This window comes from Natator depressus, chromosome 1 (assembly GCF_965152275.1).
Source record: "Natator depressus isolate rNatDep1 chromosome 1, rNatDep2.hap1, whole genome shotgun sequence".
Taxonomy (NCBI): domain Eukaryota; kingdom Metazoa; phylum Chordata; order Testudines; family Cheloniidae; genus Natator; species Natator depressus.
In genome coordinates, this window is record NC_134234.1 from 340197257 (window position 1) to 340217177 (window position 19921).

Genomic DNA, 19921 nt, shown 5'->3' on the forward strand with positions numbered 1-19921 from the left:
CCAGGTTTATGGATCTTGGGTAGTAGATAGAATATCCCAGGTCGGGGTTCCAGGGGTGTGTCTGTGCAGATTTGATCTTGTGCTTTTTCAGGGAGTTTCTTGAGCAAATGCTGTAGTTTCTTCTGGTAACTCTCAGTGGGATCAGAGGGTAATGGCTTGTAGAAAGTGGTGTTGGAGAGCTGCCGAGCAGCTTGATTGATAGAGCCAGAAGAGTTCCCAGAAGTCACCTACTACAGGACAGGCCTAACAAAGAAAATAACAGAACGCCACTAGCCGTCACCTTCAGCCCCCAACTAAAACCCCTCCAACGCATTATTAAGGATCTACAACCTATCCTGAAGGATGACCCAACACTCTCACAAATCTTGGGAGACAGGCCAGTCCTTGCTTACAGACAGCCCCCCAACCTGAAGCAAATACTCACCAGCAACCGCATACCACACAACAGAACCGCTAACCCAGGAACCTATCCTTGCAACAAAGCCCGTTGCCAGCTGTGCCCACATATCTATTCAGGGGACACCATCATAGGGCCTAATCACAGCAGCCACACTATCAGAGGCTCGTTCACCTGCACATCCACCGATGTGATATAGGCCATCATGTGCCAGCAATGCCCCTCTGCCATGTACATTGGTCAAACTGGACAGTCTCTACGTAAAAGAATAAATGGACACAAATCAGATGTCAAGAATTATAACATTCATAAACCAGTCGGAGAACACTTCAACCTCTCTGGTCACGCGATTACAGACATGAAAGTTGCGATATTACAACAAAAAAACTTCATATCCAGACTCCAGCGAGAGACTGTTGAATTGGAATTCATTTGCAAATTGGATACAATTAACTTAGGCTTGAATAGAGACTGGAAGTGGCTAAGTCATTATGCAAGGTAACCTATATCCCCTTGTTTTTTCCTACCCCCTCCCCCGACGTTCTTGTTAAACCCTGGATTTGTGCTGGAAATGGCCCAACTTGATTATCATACACATTGTAAGGAGAGTGATCACTTTAGATACGCTATTACTAGCAGGAGAGTGGGGTGGGGGGAGGTATTTTTTCATGCTTTGTGTGTATAAAAAGATCTTCTACACTTTCCACAGTAGGCATCCGATGAAGTGAGCTGTAGCTCACGGAAGCTTATGCTCAAATAAATTGGTTAGTCTCTCAGGTGCCACAAGTACTCCTTTTCTTTTAACAAAAGAATAAGCAGCTAATGGCTCCATTCTGATCATGTACCACTGAGACCCACCTTCAGGTAACTACTGTGTACATTTTTTCAAAATTAATTTAGAGTTTTCAAGGATTTTCCTTAACAAATGGATGAGGAGGTTTAGAAATATGTCAGACAGAGGCTGCAGTAAGTTATTAAGAACATAAGAATGGACCTCCTGGGTCAGACCAAAGGCCCATCTAGCCCAATATCCTGTTTTCCGACAGTTGCCAGTGCCAGGTGACCCAGAGGGAATGAACAGAACAGGTAATCATCAAGTGAGCCATCCCTTGTCGCTCATTCCCAGCTTCTGGCAAACAGAGGCTAGGGACAACATTCCTGCCCATCCTGGCTAATAGCCATAGATGGACCTATCCTCCATGAATTTATCTAGTTCTTTTTTGAACCTTGTTATGGTCATTGCCAACTTTCTAATTAGGGTTGCCGACTTTCTAATCGCATAAAACTGAAGACCCCTTCCCCGCCCCCACCCCTTCTCCGAGGCCCTGCCCCCTGCTCGCTCCATCCCCCATCCCTTGGTCACTCACTCTCCCCCACCCTCACTCACTTTCACCGGGCTGGAGCAGGGGGTTGGGGTGTGGGACGGGGGGAGGGCTCCAGCTGGGGGTTTGGGCTCTAGATTGGGGATGAGAGGTCTGGGGTGCAGGAGGGGGCTCCAGGCTGGGGCCGAGGGGTTTGGAGTGCGGGAGGGGGTGCGGGGTTTGGGAGGCAGGGAGTTGGAATGTGAGGGGGTTGCAGGGTACGGGCTCTGGGAGGGAGTTTGGGTGTGGGAAGGGACTCCGGACTGGGGCAGGGGGTTGGGATGCAGGAGAGAATGCGGGGTCCCGATGGCACTTACCGTGGCTCCCAGGAAGCAGTCGCTATGTCCCTGCGGCCCCTAGGCACCTGAGCAGTGAGGGAGGCTCCATGTGCTGCCCTCGTGCCTGCAGGTGCTGCCCCCGCAGCTCCCATTGGTCACAGTTCCCGGTCAATGGGAGCTGTGGAGCCAGCACTCAGGGGGCAGGCAGCGCGCAGAGCCTCCCTGCCCACCCATGCGCCTAGGGAGCCGCGTGGAACCGGGCAGGTAGGAAGCCTGCCTTAGCCTTGGGCCCCTACTGTGCTGATTTTTAATGGCCCGGTCGGCAATGCCGACCAGAGCCACCAGGGTCCCTTTTTGACTGGGCATTCTGGTCAAAAACCCAACGCCTGGGAACCCTGTAAGTTATCCAACTAATGACACACAAAATGCCAAGCTATTTGGGGCCCTATAAAACAAACTTTAGCAATTCATTAACAAGGAACGTCTGAAGAGAAATTGACTGTATTCACTAAAAGCATTTGTCAGGTGAACCTCGTATAACAAAGTTTATAAGACTAGATGGTTCAAATGTGACAGAGGTTAGTAGTTACTGAAAGTTATTACCACCTGATGGTTGTTTGGTGACCTATGATAAAATGAACAGATATCATCATCACTAAAAAAAGTCACAATTAGCAACCCCATTGGCAGTCCCAACAGACTCAAGCAACTTTGGTGTGTGGCTGAGCAAGAATGACTGAATGAGATTGCAAAACAAACTAGAGGCTTGTATACATAAAAGGAGTTGCATTGGTTTGACTAAAGGTGCAATTTAAAACTGACTTTGTTAAGTCAGTGCAAGAGGCTTTGAGACCACTTATTTTGGCTTAATTTAAGTCAATTAAGAAAAGGCTTAAATTGAAGAGAAATAAGCCACTCGAACAGAAATAAGGGTTTCTACAAAGGGGTTTAAAAACCAATTTAAGTTAACTTCTGCATATTGCTGAATTTTTATAACAGAAAATATTAAGCAAAAGCTTTCCATATCATTAATACTTTTTATTTTCTTGTTTGCGTATAAAAATCAGCCATTTCAGGTCTTGGAATAGAGTGCCCAGCAAGTCTCAGAGCAGAGTTACTACTGCTGAGAGACTGAACAACATAGGAGCATATTTCTTATATGTTTTGGGATTTTTTAGCGGGAGGAAAAGATTTAAAGACAGTGATTTTTTTATGTCTCAAGAACTGAGTGCTTGACTTGTGGATGATATTTTTAACACCCAGGACAATACAAACTTGATTAGAGCAAATCTACAGCAGCTCTAATTTTCAAGCTTCCAAGTGCATGACAGCGTCTTTTGACTGATTAACTTGCTTTAAAGGGTCTCCTTTAAAAAAGGACACAATAAAATAGGCTTTATTTGTACAAGGCCTTTCTCTGTGCTTTCTGTCATTACTTTATAAGCTCCATAAAAAAAAAGGGGGGGGGGGGCACGGAAGAGAAATCAGGCGTGCAGAAAAAGGTCATTGCCAGCATCCCTCCAAGACAGTTACACATCAGCAAACTACACAGATACACATCATCTGAAGCTTTTACAAAGCTATCCACGTAAATGCACACATATGTCATCGTTGACAAGGAAATAAAAAGTTACAACAGTGTACATTTTACCTAATTAGGGAGTACAAGTCCTGAGCAGGCATTAGGATTTGTAGAATCCTCTTCCCCTCAATTTGTCCTTTTCTCATAAAAATCCCATCTCTCCCAGGATACAAAATATAAACGAACATATAGGAATGACAGAGTAGGTCATGCTGGTGGGGGAGTGGCTCTATACGTGAAAGAAAGCATGGAGTCAAATATAATAAAAATCCTAAATGAATCGAACTGTACCACAGAATCTCAACGGATGGAAATTCCATGTTAAATAATAAGCGTATAGCAGTAGGAATATACTACGAGCCACCTGACCAGGAGGATGATGGTGATTATGAAATGCTCAGTGAGATTAGAGGCTACAAAAACAGAACTCAATAATAACGTAGGATTTCAACTATCCCCACACAGACTGGGTACATGTCACCTCAGGACGGGATGCAGAAGTAAAGTTTCTACACACAATTAATGACTACTTCTTGAAGCAGCTAGTCCTGGAACTCACAAAGTGAGAGGCAACTCTGGATTTAATCCTAAATGAAGCACAGCGTCTGGTCCAAGAGGTGAATATAGTTGGACTTCTGGGTAATAGCAACCATAATATAAATAAATTTAACATCGGGGGGGGGGGGTGCAGTGGCGAGAATACCAAAGAAGCCCACCATAGCCGCATTTAACTTCAGAAAGGGGGACTACAGAAATATGAGGAAGCTAGTAAAACAGAAATTAAAAGAAACAGCAAAGGAACAGTCACAAGAGTGAAATGTCTGCAAGCCGCATAGAAACTTTAAACACACACACACACGCACACACACAGTAAGAGAGGCTCAAATTAAATGCATACCCTAAATGGAAGAAAAGAAAAAAGAAAAAAAAAAAAGAAGTAAGAGCAACAAAAAAATGCCACCATGGCTAAACAGAGTAAAGGAGGAGATTAGAGGCAAAAAGGCAATCTTTAAAAATGGGAAGTCAAATTCTAGTGAGGAAAACAGAAAGGAGCATAGAAAGTATGAGTAGGCAGGCCAAAAAAGAATTTGAACAATTAGCAAAAGACACAAAAACTAACAGCAAAAAAAATGTTAAGTACATCAGAAGCAGGAAGCCTGCCAATCAACCAACCAGCAGGGCCACTCAATGAAGACAAAACAGAGAGGCTAAATGAATTATTTGCATCGGTCTTCATGGGAGAAGATTTGAAGGAGATTCCCACACCTGTGGAACTCATTGCCAGGGGATGTTGTAAAGGCCAAAACTATAACCGGATTAAAAAAAGAATTAGATAAGTTAATGGAAGCTAGATCCATCAATGGCTATTAGTCAAGATAGTCAGGGATGCAACCCCATACTCTGGATGTCCATAAGCCTCTGACTGGGCATGGATCACTTGAGAATTGCTCTGTTCTGTTCATTCCCTTTGAAGCATCTGGTGTTCGTCACTAATGGAAGACAGGATACTGAGCTACATGGACCACTGATCTGACCAAGTATGGATGTTCTCATGTTCCTCTTCTGTTCCTCTCAAGTGGTTGGGAGGAACAAGCCCTACTAGCCAGTTCTCACAACAGACTAGCAGAGAACATACTTGACTTCATTGGCGCTATGCTAATTTACATCAGCTGAGAACACTGTCCATGATCCTCACTCTGATCACTATGGCTACGATTAGTACACATAGCTGCTAGCAGAGGGCGGATCCATGCACGAAGACAGCCCACAGTCCCAGCCAACAAGATGCCAAAATTCAGATCAATAAAAGCTCTCATGGAACAATTTACATAGTGGTCTTTACATAGTGTAAATTTACATAGTGACTACTATTTCATGGATATATTGTTTCCTCCATTTCCCCATTCACCAACTCAGAAAAGCAGACAGACAAAGCATTAGCCTTTTAGTAAAATCCTAGCTTCAGACAATTAGTACTGATTTTGTTTTGGGAGAAGAGAGAAAGCGACAGCAGAAAAAGGGAAAATATTTAACTAACAAAAAAAAAAAGTTCCTTACCAGTGAAACCGAGAACCCAAGAGTCACTGAGAAATCCAGAGAGGATGGATAAGTTAGCAATTTATTTTTTCATTATAAAAACAACCACTTCTTACAGGCACAGCAGAAGCAGTGCTCTTTCAGTAGGAAACTGAATGAGAGAAAGGTGTCTCAGGATACAGTGGTGTGTCCCATCCATAAGTATACCAGAGACACACACAATTAAAATGTTAACATTCGTCATGAATGTTTTGCCAAATCACATATGAAATACATGGACATACACACATGTACAACAGAAATAATCAAACAAAATGCGCAAATAAAATTTAGTTAAACTGAACTACTTCCAAGATCAATAAGGTTGTTTGAAAGGCAAAGAAATTTCAAATACTTGGAAGCAATAGTTATTAATGTTTGTCTTTTACAATAAGTCTCTTTCACTCATCCTCCTTGTTTCAGTTAAATAAATCTGACAGTCCATTGAGATTGACAACAAGCAAACCTCAGCTACAAGTTCATCAATATCATAATAAAAATTTTAACTTATTCTCCCCTTTTGATTTCCTTTTATACACTTTCTTCTATATCTGCCTTTTAGATTGCAAACTCTTGGAGGCAACTGGATCTGTGTCTTACACAGCACCAAGCACACCGATGAACAAATAATTCTACTTCCAAGGGCAGAATGTCAAGATATCTACCATATTGGAATTGGAATTGCTGTGCAGTTTGCATACGAAACCTGCACCTCCTTCAATATTCACCAACTTGGGGGAGGAGAGGAGTTTGCAACAGTATTTAGGCCACGGACCTGTAAATCAAATTCTAGGGTTCTGACACGAACTTTCTGTATGCCCTGGAGCAAGTCAGTTAACTCTTCTGTGCCTCAATTTTCCCATCTCTAAAGTTCAGAATGCTTACTCTTCTACCTCTCAGGTGTGCCTTGAAGCATATTAAATATTTGCATATGCTCCAAAATACCCAGATGAAAGGCACAATCTGAGCAACTATCACAGTTATTATGTAGTTAGTCACCCACCACTGTTAACAAGGATAGTTCCAAGTACCACCTACTGGCAGTAGATAGCAAGCCTGAGTAATAGCATAAGCCAGAAAACTGTGAAAGTAGAAGAACACTGGAGGGTTGGAAAATCTGAGACTTCATAATACATAAAGTTTGTTTCTTGGCAACAAACCCATCTAGCTTAATATCATTTCTCTCTATTGCGGATATGAATTTTGTTACTTCGTGATCTCTAGGGCTAGCTTAATGCTGTCACTCTCTCCCAAAGGCATGCACACTGCTCCACTGAGTTGTGCAGATTTCTCAGCAGAACTCAATGGAGCAGGCGCCTCTTGCTGACCAGAAGCAGATTCTCATCTCTGAAGTTCATGAGCCATGGCACCATCTGGCACAATGCACGCCATCTCTGTGCCATCAAGACAAATATTTCCAATTATATGAAAATCTTTTACTGGCACATCAACAGCAAGTTCAAACTACCATCATTACCGATATGAACATATAGATATAGCTAACAACTGAACATCAGAATAGTGACACAAGCCAAGTTAGAAATGCAAGGTCTATCTATCATCCTCCCACCCCCATTGAGGGGGAATCTGGAGGACTGCCCTCACCATCACAAGCACTGAAAATTTTATTCACGTATTTTATACAATTTTGTATCTTGACAAAGAATTAAATCACTAACTTCACCTCCACACTTGCTTCTGTACCAGATAATGTTCACACATTTTAACCAACTTGGAAAAACAGTGTGTGTAAACAATCATTTCCTGATTTTTACTGTTGTAAAACTGCATCTTCCCAAGCCTCTTACCTGACTCTTTTCGGTCATCTTTTACAGAATTATGTATATTTGAGGCTGTAAGCTACTCTGGGCAAAGACCTATGCTTTTTCATTGTTTGTGAAGTTTCATGCACTCACTCAATCTAAATAATTAACATGCAAAGGTTCTAACAGATGTTTAATTTTTGTTTTTTAAAGAGATGTACAGCTCTTTACACTAATTTTTATTCTTAGTTTTCAGTACATCAAGTCTAATTTGTTTCTAATATCTATATCAGGAATGTACTTACTGATATGAAATGGTGAAGAGACTATGTGAATGCTCTGTTTTATTATTTTCTGTCTTTATCCTTTTCTCAATGTGCTTCTGTTATATTTAATGAAAAATACAGGAGCCCTGCTGTGACAAATTTAACACCTGTAAATTCCCATGACTGTAACCAAAGTCTGTGTAGCTCAGTAGATGTGCCTGCACAATATTTCAAAGACAGTAAATACAAACTCCGCTGAAGTTGAACTACAGTCACAGTATCACTTCTCTTAAAAAACAAACAAAAAAAACCTTATATGAAAAGCATTTCTAATGTGGAAAAACAAACAATTCAGCTATTTAAAACAAGTGCCCATAATTAATGCTAACTCAGTCCCTCACTGGAGTACCTAAGGCCATACTTTGCAGTATCTTAAGGTTCCTTGATTGAACAAGACATGGCTAACGTGTACTGTTTCCCCAAATCATTCTGAGTATTGTCTTCATTTAAAAAGGTGTACTGAGGAATAGTCTATGTAGAGCTAGCACATTAATCCAATTTGTTAGCATGCGTGGCTGAATTCCTAGTATAACATCTGTACAGATGCTTCATTACAACATCGTTAAGAAAAGTCAGAGGACAGTCTGGTGAAAAGTGTAGAGGCAATGGAAACATAGGATGAAATTCTGGGTCCACTGAGTTAGTGGCAGAACTCCCACTGAGTTCAATAGGTTCAGAATATCACCTCATAGTGTTAATTCTTTTAGTTTAATAACTACATGTGTTCTTGAGATAATCGTGGGTTGCTCTGAAGACTGATAATTGTGTGACATAGTTCATCTTCAAAATCCCAACAACTTGCACCTTTTGGAAAATAACAAAAAACCTAGGGGAGAGAGAATCCAAATCAACTCTGGGGGAATTGTGATCTCATCGAAAATCTCTGATTTCTATTAGCCTCTCATATCGCTCAGGATTTAACTTGACATGTTCTCAGAGAAACAGATGATGGGATTCAGCATCATATCCAGTCACCCAAACACACATGCGCAAAGGTATCAAAGCCACAGATCTGTATTTTACAAATATACAAACACACTTTTTAAATTAAAAGTCTTGGAAATGTATGCTATGAGAGCACTGACAAAAATACAGCTTTCAGCTCTGTGGAAAATGTTAGGAAATGTTTGTTCAAAAGTCAGCAGTTGGAGGAGGACCTTTGGAGGAGTGAGCATGGAGAATTACCAGCAGGAGGTAGTCTGGTCTGGGCTTGCTGAAGTTGACAAGAAACATCTCTCCAGAATCCAGAGACTGGCCCATCAGGAATGACAGAGGTCCTGGCTGCCGACAGAGTAGCGGGGACACCAAATTAGGAGTACATTGGACTCCGTGGTTTATGAAAAAGAAGCCGGAAATGGGGTATGAAATAAGCTTTTCTGGGGCTTGAAAACGACAGTGGGCACTGCCAGATGATTAGGCCTGAAGTGGATTCCTAGGTTTTAATTTTACATAATAAATTACAAATTTTGTTAATTCTTCCTCAAGTGAAGGTATGGTGAAAAGTGATTTCTGCAGCAGGCTTCAAAGAACACCCACTGTCCCTATCAGGGGATCCCTGCACTTGAGGACAGGGTCCTCATAACAAAGAAGCAGAAAGAGGGGGAGTTCCAAAGTAAAATTTCAAAGTGAGAAGTTTAGTGGTGGCAGCAGGTAACCAACGCCAAGGTCACAGGAAACCTGAGGTCATGAGAAGCCCAATCCTGCAAATCCTTAAAACACATGCTCACATATGTGAGGAGTCCATTTGAACTCAATGTGTAAGTTAAACATGGACATAATTCATTTCAAATTCAATTTTATTTTTAATTGAAAGTGATGTAAAACTTATTAGATGTTGTTTTTCACTTTTAACCAATAATGAATGTGAAGTACCCCTCAATAATCAAAACTAGAAGAGAATATTTAAAAAGTTGCATTTGTATAACGAAGAACAGAGTCCAGAAGCCACTAGTACTTCTGTGTAATCAAGTCATTTCTTTCCTTTGCACTTTGATCTTTGAAGACAGCAGAAGACATCTTATAATGAGATCAGGAAGTAGCCATATACAGTGAACACATGCACTTAGATATCTCAGCTCAAACAATTACACCTTTCAGATGTTTCAAAGCATCTTTATGTTTAATAGCATTTTTACTATGAGAATAAGGTTGAAGAAAGCAGACTTTTTTTGAAAGAGGAATAAAAACACAGCTATGTTTCACATGCTATTGTGTGTAAAAAGCTATAAAGCTAATTTAGAGACATGAAAGCATAAACTCGATGTACATTCTGATACAGTCCAGCTTTAAGTGCTTTTATAAAGAAAAGCTAGCAATGAAAAAGTAATATGTTTTCAAATTAAATTGCTTACAAAAGAAATAAAAACCCAAGCACAGCTAAGTTTTTATAATAGAATGTGGTATCATTTAACTTCACTAATGTAAAGAACTGGGGTGAAAGATGTAAAAGCTATTTTTTGATGCATGAGCATTCTGACAGGCACACACCTCTCTACAAATTTCATCAAAAAAGATATTCGATGTGCTGACTGGCTTTTCTAGATAAGAGCTGTGAAAAAGATGTCAAAGGCTAGGGGTCAGAACTGGTGACATTTTTCTCTCTGTCAAAGTCTCTGACAAACGGATTGAGGGAGCAGGTGAGACGTTAATCACAACTGTATATTTTTTTTACTACTCACATGTATACCATTAGGTTCCTGCCAAATTGGCCTAGAACAGTCATGGTAGATACCCACATAGCATTTTGTTATTCAGGGAAGACTACCAACTTACTTTCTAATGCACAGCTCCAGATGTACAAGCCTTGACATATGCACAATGTAAATCACTCCCCATGAAATTTCAACAACACTTTTGTTTCATTTTTCTTCTAATAGGTGCTAATGCATGTGTAGGGAAACAGAATTAACCTAAGCTTCAAGATCTTATCTACATTTTTGCATTTGAATTAAAAAAAAAGGATACCATCAAAAGTATTCCTTCCCCATCAATGTTTATAACCATCTGGAAGGCTAAAAACTATTTTAAGCATTACATGGTAAGTGGGTTTGCTATGATATGTTCTGGACATGTTGGGCTACTAGTGTTTAAAAGTGAATTGTTTGCTTCAGCACTCTAACTCAATTTTAATGAAGAATTACACGGACTCTGCAAAAAGGTAGTGGTGGGCTGGGGAGGGGCCTTAGCAGACTGGTGTGGGAAGTTCCAGAGAAGGAAGAGGGGGTCAACATTTTGCTTCTACTAAAAAGTATGGATCATGACTCAGAACATTGCTGAGTCGGATCAAAAAGGGATCCTGGCGGCTCCAACCAGCACCGCTGACTGGGCCACTGACTGTCCGGTTGGGGGTGCCGTGCAGCAGAGCTGGCAGGCTCCCTGTTAGCCTCTGCACCGCGCGGCCCCCCGGAAGCAGCTGGTATGTTTGTCCCCCCTCCGGCTCCTACACCTACCTACGGCAGGGGTGTGGAACCTAGAACCCACGGGCAGGATTCAGCCCCATGGTTCATTTCATCCAGCCCACGGTGCCCCCCAACAGGGCTGGAGCTGCGAGCTCAGGCTCACCCCATTGTGGGGGGAAGCCCTGAGCTTCCGCGCCCCCCCGCGGGTAAGTGGCCCACGATTGATTTTTTTCTGTGGGTCAATGGCCCGTGACAGAAAAAAGGTTCCCCACCCGAGCCCACTCCCCCAGCCGGAGCCCTCACTCCCTCCCCCGTGCCCCAACCCCCCTGCCCTAGCCCTGATCCCGCTACCACACTCCAAACCCCTCACTCCCAGCCTGGAGAACCCTCCTGCACCCCAAACCTTCATCCCCAGCCTCACATCAGAGCCCTCATCCCCAGCCAGAGCCCTCACCCTCCCCACATATCCCAAACCCCTGCCCCAGCCCAGAGCCCTCAGCCCGCTCCCACACACTGAACCTCTCATTTCTGAGACCACCCCGGAACCCACACCCCCAGCCCAGAGCCCATACCTCCTCCCACACCCCAACTCCCTTCCTCAGCCCGGAGCCCCCTCCCATACTCCAACCCCTCAGCTCTGCCCCCGAGCCCAGAGCCACCTCCCATACCCCAAACCCCTCAACTCTAGCCCCACCCCAGAGCCCGCACCCCCAGCCAGAGCCCTCATCCCCGGTGAAATTGAGCAAGCGACAGAGGGAGAGGGGACTGAGTGAGTGGGAGCGGGGCCTCAGAGAAGGGGCAGGGCAAGGGTGTTCAATTTTGTGAGAGTAGAAAGTTGGCAACCCTATTGCTGAGACATCCTTCACACCCCTGCTCCCTATATAGATTACTATACTCTTCCCAGCATGAATAAACTACGTGGGCTAAACATTGGTTGCATATGGAACCTAAACAACATAAAGCCATTCACAGAGGGACCTACAGAGCAGCTTCTGTAGGGTTCAGCAGAGCCTGATCTAGAATGGAACACTTCCAACCCCATAGCTTTACATTAGCCAGAGTAATTCTAGCATATTCATAAAATGCAAATATCAACTAGAATGTAACTCATAGTATCTGATCAAGACCTCACATCAAGATCAGTGTGAAAAAATTTGCACCTCTTAAGACTGCAAGACAACTTTAAAAAAAAGAAATGAACACTGTTGAAAAACTTTTAAATAACTTTGGCACACCGCATAGAAAGAAAAAAGGAAGAAAAAAAAACCTGATGCTTCTTTCTTACTTAAGATTATTATGTACAAGATTCAAAGACTACTGCCAAGGCTGAGTTTTCTTATCATAGACTCTTCAAACCTCATCTCATTTTAAGACAAGAGAAGTGTATAAGTAGGGGCATTGCCAGCAGATCGAGGGACGTGATCGTTCCCCTCTATTCGACATTGGTGAGGCCTCATCTGGAGTGCTGTGTCCAGTTTTGGGCCCCACACTACAAGAAGGATGTGGAAAAATTGGAGAGAGTCCAGCGAAGGGCAACAAAAATGATTAGGGGTCCGGAACACATGACTTATGAGGAGAAGCTGAGGGAACTGGGATTGTTTAGTCTACGGAAGAGAAGAATGAGGGGGGATTTGATAGCTGCTTTCAACTACCTGAAAGGTGGATCCAAAGAGGATGGATCTAGACTATTCTCAGTGATAGGAGATGACAGGTCAAGGAGTAATGGTCTCAAATTGCAGTGGGGGAGATTTAGGTTGGATATTAGGAAAAACTTGTTCACTAGGAGGGTGGTGAAACACTGGAATGCGTTACCTAGGGAGCTGGTGGAATCCCCTTCCTTAGAAGTTTTTAAGGTCAGGCTTGACAAAGCCCTGGCTGGGATGATTTAGTTGGGATTGGTCCTGCTCTGGGCAGGGGGTTGGACTAGATGGCCTCCAGAGGTCCCTTCCAACTCTGTTATTCTATGATTCTAAGAGAGATCTCATCACCTATAGTATTTTTCTTACATTGACAACAAAATTCTTTATCACTAGCTAAATTCAGGCATGATTGTCAGCAATGATCTTTGCAAAACATGAAATCAGATGTTGAAAAGAAGGTCTGACAAAGCCAATCTGCTTCTTACCAAGGCAGGGCAAATGAAAATTGAATCACGGATATCCACCAATGAAAAAGTCTCAAGTCATAAAATAATAGAACCACAAAATAAAAATTGCCACATGGTAAAAATGTTTACAAATTGCAATAAGTTAATCCTAAATGGAAGTACTGATCAAAATTTCTAAATTAAATTAAAAATAGCTGTAATATTTCAAAGAGAAGAGATTTTACCCTAACATATTGATTGGCTTTACTGCTTAATCAAAGGGGACTGATTATGTTTTAGAGCGTTTGTATTCTAGTATCCAATTATATACTCCGTCAACCTAATGCAATTAAATAATGTAGTGCTGTACAGGAAACAATTGAAATATATGCAGACAATTATAGTAGTACTCATGAAATTATGATTTAAGAAATCTACCATAATGAGCCTTTCTCCCACTCAAAAGGGAAAGGACAGTACCTGGTTTATGATTTTTGTTCCATATGTTTAAAAATATATACGATGCACCCAGAACATGAAAGAATTAGTTAACTAATGACAGAACAGACATTCTCCAAAACCTGGTTAGTAATTCAAATATTTTTAAAATAATTGCTAATGGATTATTGTACACTATTTAAAATATGTCCTAACAATTTCAGGATCCAAGGCCTCATAGCCTCTTTTCCCTGTGAACCATTAAACAGCCACTCATAATAAACAACATTTGTGAGGAATAGATAATAAAAATTAAAAGGACACAAAGAAGTAGCTTCTTTCCACTGAGCTGTTAGTACAGCACTTTGCATCTTTAAAGCACTATGCGAGCACTAAGTATTAAAGCAGTTCCATAACTGAACAAAACACAGAAACATTGGACAAGAAACTAACACTTTTCCTGATGTCAAAATTTACTCTTGTTCAAGCAGAAGAGTTCTAAAGCTGTGTCTACACTAAAGAGGCTTGGTCTACATTTTAAAAAAATTAGGTAGACCTAGCTATGTCACTGAGATCTGTGAAAAAATTCACACCCTAAGCTCCATAATTAGATCGACCTAACCCCTGGTGTAGATGTGGCTAGGCTGATAGAAGAATTCTTCCATTGACCTGACTACTGCAGAAGACATGGATTAACTGCATCAATGGAAAAACCCCTTCCATCAGGGTAGGAAGCTTCTACTATGGCACTACAGTGGCACAGCTATATCACTGTTGCTCTGCCACTGTAGCAGCTGTAATGTAGACATGCCCAGAGGCTATACCAGCACAGCTACGCAAGCATAACCCCATAGCGCAGATGCAGCCTACACCAATGGAAGGGCTTTTCCCTCAGTGTAGGAATACCACCTCCCTGACTCATGGTAACTATGTTGATAGATTTCAGAGTAACAGCCGTGTTAGTCTGTATTCACAAAAAGAAAAGGAGGACTTGTGGCACCTTAGAGACTAACCAATTTATTTGAGCATGAGCTTTCGTGAGCTACAGCTCACTTCATCGGATGCATACTGTGGAAACTGCAGAAGACGTTATATACACAGAGACCATGAAACAACACCTCCTTCCACCCCACTCTCCTGCTGGTAACAGCTTATCTAAAGTGATCATCAAGTTGGGCCATTTCCAGCACAAATCCAGGTTCTCTCACCCTCCGCCCCCCCCCCCCACACACACACACACAAACTCACTCTCCTGCTGGTAATAGCCCATCCAAAGTGACCACTCTCTTCACAATGTGTATGATAATCAAGGTGGGCCATTTCCTGCACAAATCCAGGTTCTCTCACCCCCTCACCCCGCTCCAAAAACCACACACACAAACTCACTCTCCTTTGGATAGGCTATTACCAGCAGGAGAGTGAGTTTGTGTGTGTGGTTTTTGGAGCGGAGTGAGGGGGTGAGAGAAGCTGGATTTGTCCAGGAAATGGCCCACCTTGATTATCATACACATTGTGAAGAGAGTGGTCACTTTGGATGGGCTATTACCAGCAGGAGAGTGAGTTTGTGTGTGTGTGGGGGGGGGGGGGGGCGGAGGGTGAGAGAACCTGGATTTGTGCTGGAAATGGCCCAACTTGATGATCACTTTAGATAAGCTATTACCAGCAGGAGAGTGGGGTGGGAGGAGGTATTGTTTCATGGTCTCTGTGTATATAATGTCTTCTGCAGTTTCCACAGTATGCATCCGATGAAGTGAGCTGTAGCTCACAAAAGCTCATGCTCAAATAAATTGGTTAGTCTCTAAGGTGCCACAAGTACTCCTTTTCTTTTTATGTTGATAGAAGTATTCTTCCGTCGGCTTAGCTGCATCTATACTGGGGGTTAGGTCGGCATAACTGTGTTGGTCAGGAGTGTGTTTTTTCCACGCCCCAAACAGACGTACCTATGTCAACCTAATTTAAGTGTAGGCCAAACCTAAATAGCATAACTCTAAGAAAAATGCAGAGGTATTTCCATGCAGCAAAGTGTTTTCTAGGACTACAGATTTAGTTTAAAAAGAAGAAACTGGCCTGACAAGGCAAGTCAGGCTTGTGATGTCAAAGCAATTTAGATCAAAATTTAATATGAGCAGTTAATTTGTTTTAACAATGCTTAACACCAAAACGTATAATATAAGCAAAAGGACTGCTAAGAGTTTCTACTGATGGCACTGTAGTTCAATATTTACATTAAACAGATCTTATACCTCCTCAGTTACTGTAACCTATCAAAAGCATTACATAAATTTAAAAAATATAGTTACAGCTGATTACAAACAAACCTTTTTTGAGATTCAGTCTCCCTCCTGGCTTGTTCCAATGTCAATTCTTCAGCTACTCTTTTCTTTAGTTCTTCTTCATTAACTACAATTAGCAAAAAAAAAAAATTAACTTTAAACTTGACAATTTAAAAATATGTTGGAGGAACACAGTATTATGTCCAATTACAGAAGCAAGCAAAATTTTGCAAACAGTTTTTTATTTTCTTCATTTCTCTATTCAGCAATGTATGCATTTTCCTCAAATTGTCTTCATTACAAATTTTCAATTAACACACTCCCACCAAAAAAAAAAAAAGTTATGTCATGTCATAAGAGACACACACACACCCCACATAAATCTTCCTGTAACTTTGAACCTCTAACACCTTAGCATCAACAAGTAAACTGGGTTAGGAGGGAAACAAGTTCCCGTAAGAAGGATGCTCCTTTGGTAGCTCCCTTTTGTTTAAGGGAACTCTCTACTGTGGCAAGGAGAAAGAATCATATATTCGGATCCCAAAGCACTTAAGACATTAAGGTTAAAGCCAACACCCTGACCTCCACCCAGGAACTTAACAGAAATCAGTACAGTTTCCAGAGTGCTGCCTCACACATCACTCAAATGGCCTGCTGCATTTTGCATTACCCTGAGACTAAATGGTCCCAAATGGATAAGGGAAGCAGGTTCACATCAGAGAAAGATTTGCACACTTCTAGATAGGCCCAAACTGAAAAAAAAAAAAATCTTCTTCACCACTGGCTACTATTTGATCTTCCAAAAATCAGTCATGAACCTACTAAAAGTCCAAGACTGCACAGTCTGAGTCAAAAATAGCATACTCATCCCCCCCATCTCTTAACCAGGGCTAGAAAGCTCACCCATGCCAGCTACTCCGGTTGCTTTCAACAAATCATTGTCACTGCTTTGGTTTCATCTGCATTTGGCCTAACCCAGCAGAGTCTCAAATTCTCTCCAATTTCATAAAGACACTGATTATTATTATATGGGATTACTCTATTTCCAAATGTGTACCAAATATGTATTTCATATTTTAGAGCATCCCAAAAAGCTAAAAATACAAAAGGTATCAATTAACTTTAAGGAACATTGATCTAGTTCACATGTTGCAGCACACACTAATCTCCCCCAGCACCTCAGTGAGCATCACAGATAAAAACAAAAGCAATTTAGATTCTGTTAAGAACGTAGGAAATTTCTGTATTTTTATGGAGACTCAGTTTACCCACTCACTGTTTTATTGCTACCTACTTGGACTGAGACAATTACCTCTTTCTAGATACTCCCCTAGTGCTAAGGAGACAGGGTGGGGTGTCTGACCCTCTTTAAGGACCATCAACTTATTTTGCAGCTCTCCCTTCATTCTGTCAGGGCATGCCAGAAAGAGGAACTATGAATTCAGAGGAGACGTCATGAACCGGATGACTGCAGACCAACAGAGGGGTCTTGGAACCCTGAAAGGTCATGAACCCCAAAGAATGCTCAAAACTCATGTGAACCTGAGCCATTTAGGGATCTGGGGCAAAAAAAAATTGTCCCTTCGAGCCCTGATATTCTATGATTCTATGATTCACAAGTAATGGTATACATATGCTCACTGTTTTACCTGGATCTGTGTATCTCATGCTGTCTACAGTAGAGAATTATTGTTCTAGAAATCCTTCTGCAAGGCCTGTGTCTGTTTACTTCAACTATCACATGTCCCTGGAAGGGTAAACTATAAACCTGAGTGCCTACAAAGGTGGAGCTTTGAGGAAGGAAGTGTTTAAGCTTCTGGGGATCAACACTAAACTTGGGAGCCTAGGACATTTAGATCACAAGGTGCGATTTCCAGGAGAGGAGTGTAACAGATAATTCAATAAGATCTACCAAAGATATTGTAGAAAATTGCCTTAAGTTTAAATATCTTTGGAATCAACTTTATTATAAATGCAAAGTTTATGTATAATGGTGGGATTGCATGTAACTTCTCTAGGGAGGAGAAATGGCCAATGTAAACCCTGAGAAATGTTATGAGCTTCAAAGGACTATTTTAAATGATATTCTACACATGAAGGAACTTTTGGGACAAACAAGTTAAGTGGGGGAGTAGGTAAATGCAAATTCCCACCTCTGGACCCAGCCTTTTAAAGCTACACACTAAGGAGAGAACCACTGTTTAACTAACTACCTATTCACAGATCAAAGACCCAAATAGTATAAAGGAAAGACTAACCTCTGCATAGGGGTTCTTTTTCTGAGCAAAAGGCATGATGAACTTGTAACCACAGAAAAACCCTTGAGAGAGATTAGAAGGACTGAGCACTACCAGAGCTCTTTTTGGAGCTGGGGTGATCTTTGGTAAGCTTATTAGCATGTGTATAGGTTCTTTAATTGTTCTACTATGTTTTCTCTGTAATGCTATCACCTTAGAAAGACCTGTGTTGTACATTATAGCTGTGGGCAATTACACTGTTTGTAAGTTCTGAGGCAAAAGCAGCATACGCAGGGAGCAGTGCAACCTGGAAAAACCTCAGACAGGAGTGAGAAACATGTAGGACTCTGCCCAAGAGAGGTGACACCTGGGAACTGGAAGCCAAGAAGTGGGTGCCCTTGCTGGACTAGAGAAGCCAGAGCCAGTGACTGAAACCTTCCCACACAAAGCACAGTCTCTAGCTCCAACATCTCTGGCACGCTTCCTGTGCACAGTCTGTCTGGTACTTCTTGTCACAGTTCAGGACAACAGCACCTGTATTCCCTCTCCATAGTCCAGCAAGGGCACGCACTTCTAGGCTTCCAGCTCCCAGCCATCAACTCTTTTGGGAGGAGAGCTGTGAGTTTCCCTCCTGACCACTGTTTTTCCAGGCTGCGTGGTTCCCTGCCTACGCTGCTTTGTTTGCTCCTCAGAGATTGTAAACAGCGTAAATGCCCACAGTTATAAGGTACTACACAGCCATAATACAAGGACTGCAAAAAACATTTTATGTGAATCAATCTGAATATATTAAACTTAACTTTGAAAAGATATTTCAATATTTCACATCTCTAATTCAGCTCTTGGCAACATACACACGTATACAGAATAACAATTAAACTGCTCACCAGAATCAGTTTCCTGAAGTTTATTGTTCTTGTGTAAGAAAAAGGTAAAAAGAAGTCTAATGAAGCATGGAACTGTCTTTTAAAGTATAATAAATAAGATTTAGATATCAGCTAATACAGACATGACACATTTAACCTGATCAATTACATATTGATCAGCCAAATATTAATAGGGAATAAAAAAAAGTGGTAGATCACTGAATAAGATTCTATTATATAGGTGGAATGCTTCATATCTCAGTGAAGATTATAATTTCAAGAGGAGGACGACTTGGTATGAGGAAAAACAGCCTCAAAATTTCATTTGTCAGGAAAACAAAGAATCTGAAAGAAACTGCATCTGTTAGAACAGGTTCTGGGTTAGAGCAAAAAGACTTTTCACATCTAATGGTAATTTCTGCTCAGACCATACGATATTCAAAACAGACAACTGGTAAAAAAAAGGAAAAAACTACCAGAGAACTGGTAGATAAGTCTGGTCAAACAAGTGTCATCTAAGGAAAGTAAAAACAGAGCCATTGCCAAAAATTAAATAAATAAGGTATAACAAAATGGCACAACAACAAAAGAGAAAATTAAAGACAGACCCCACATTTTATTCCTATAACAAATCTTGAAATGTTTGCATCTCACAGACATTATACAGTTCCATAAAGAACTGGTGAATGGTACTTCAGTGTATACACCGTCAAAAGTAAAGCAAAGTGGTTTTGCACCATAGCTCAAAAAAATGTACAACTCCAGAACCCATCTATGACGTCAACCACACCAGTCTTCAGAATGTGCAGTGAATTTAAAATACTCATGGATTGACCAGCC

The 19921-nt window shown here is 41.5% G+C and overlaps 1 protein-coding gene across 4 annotated transcripts in view; it reads right to left on the reverse strand.

Annotated features, from left to right (window-relative positions):
* Positions 1–19921, reverse strand: part of CHCHD3 (coiled-coil-helix-coiled-coil-helix domain containing 3) — a 243659-nt gene that overhangs the window by 188685 nt on the left and 35053 nt on the right. For all 4 annotated transcript variants that reach the window (XM_074942703.1, XM_074942702.1, XM_074942706.1 and 1 more), the window contains exon 3: positions 16024–16105. In XM_074942703.1, coding sequence (XP_074798804.1) covers positions 16024–16105 — 82 coding nt within the window. The remainder of the gene's footprint in view (positions 1–16023; positions 16106–19921) is intronic.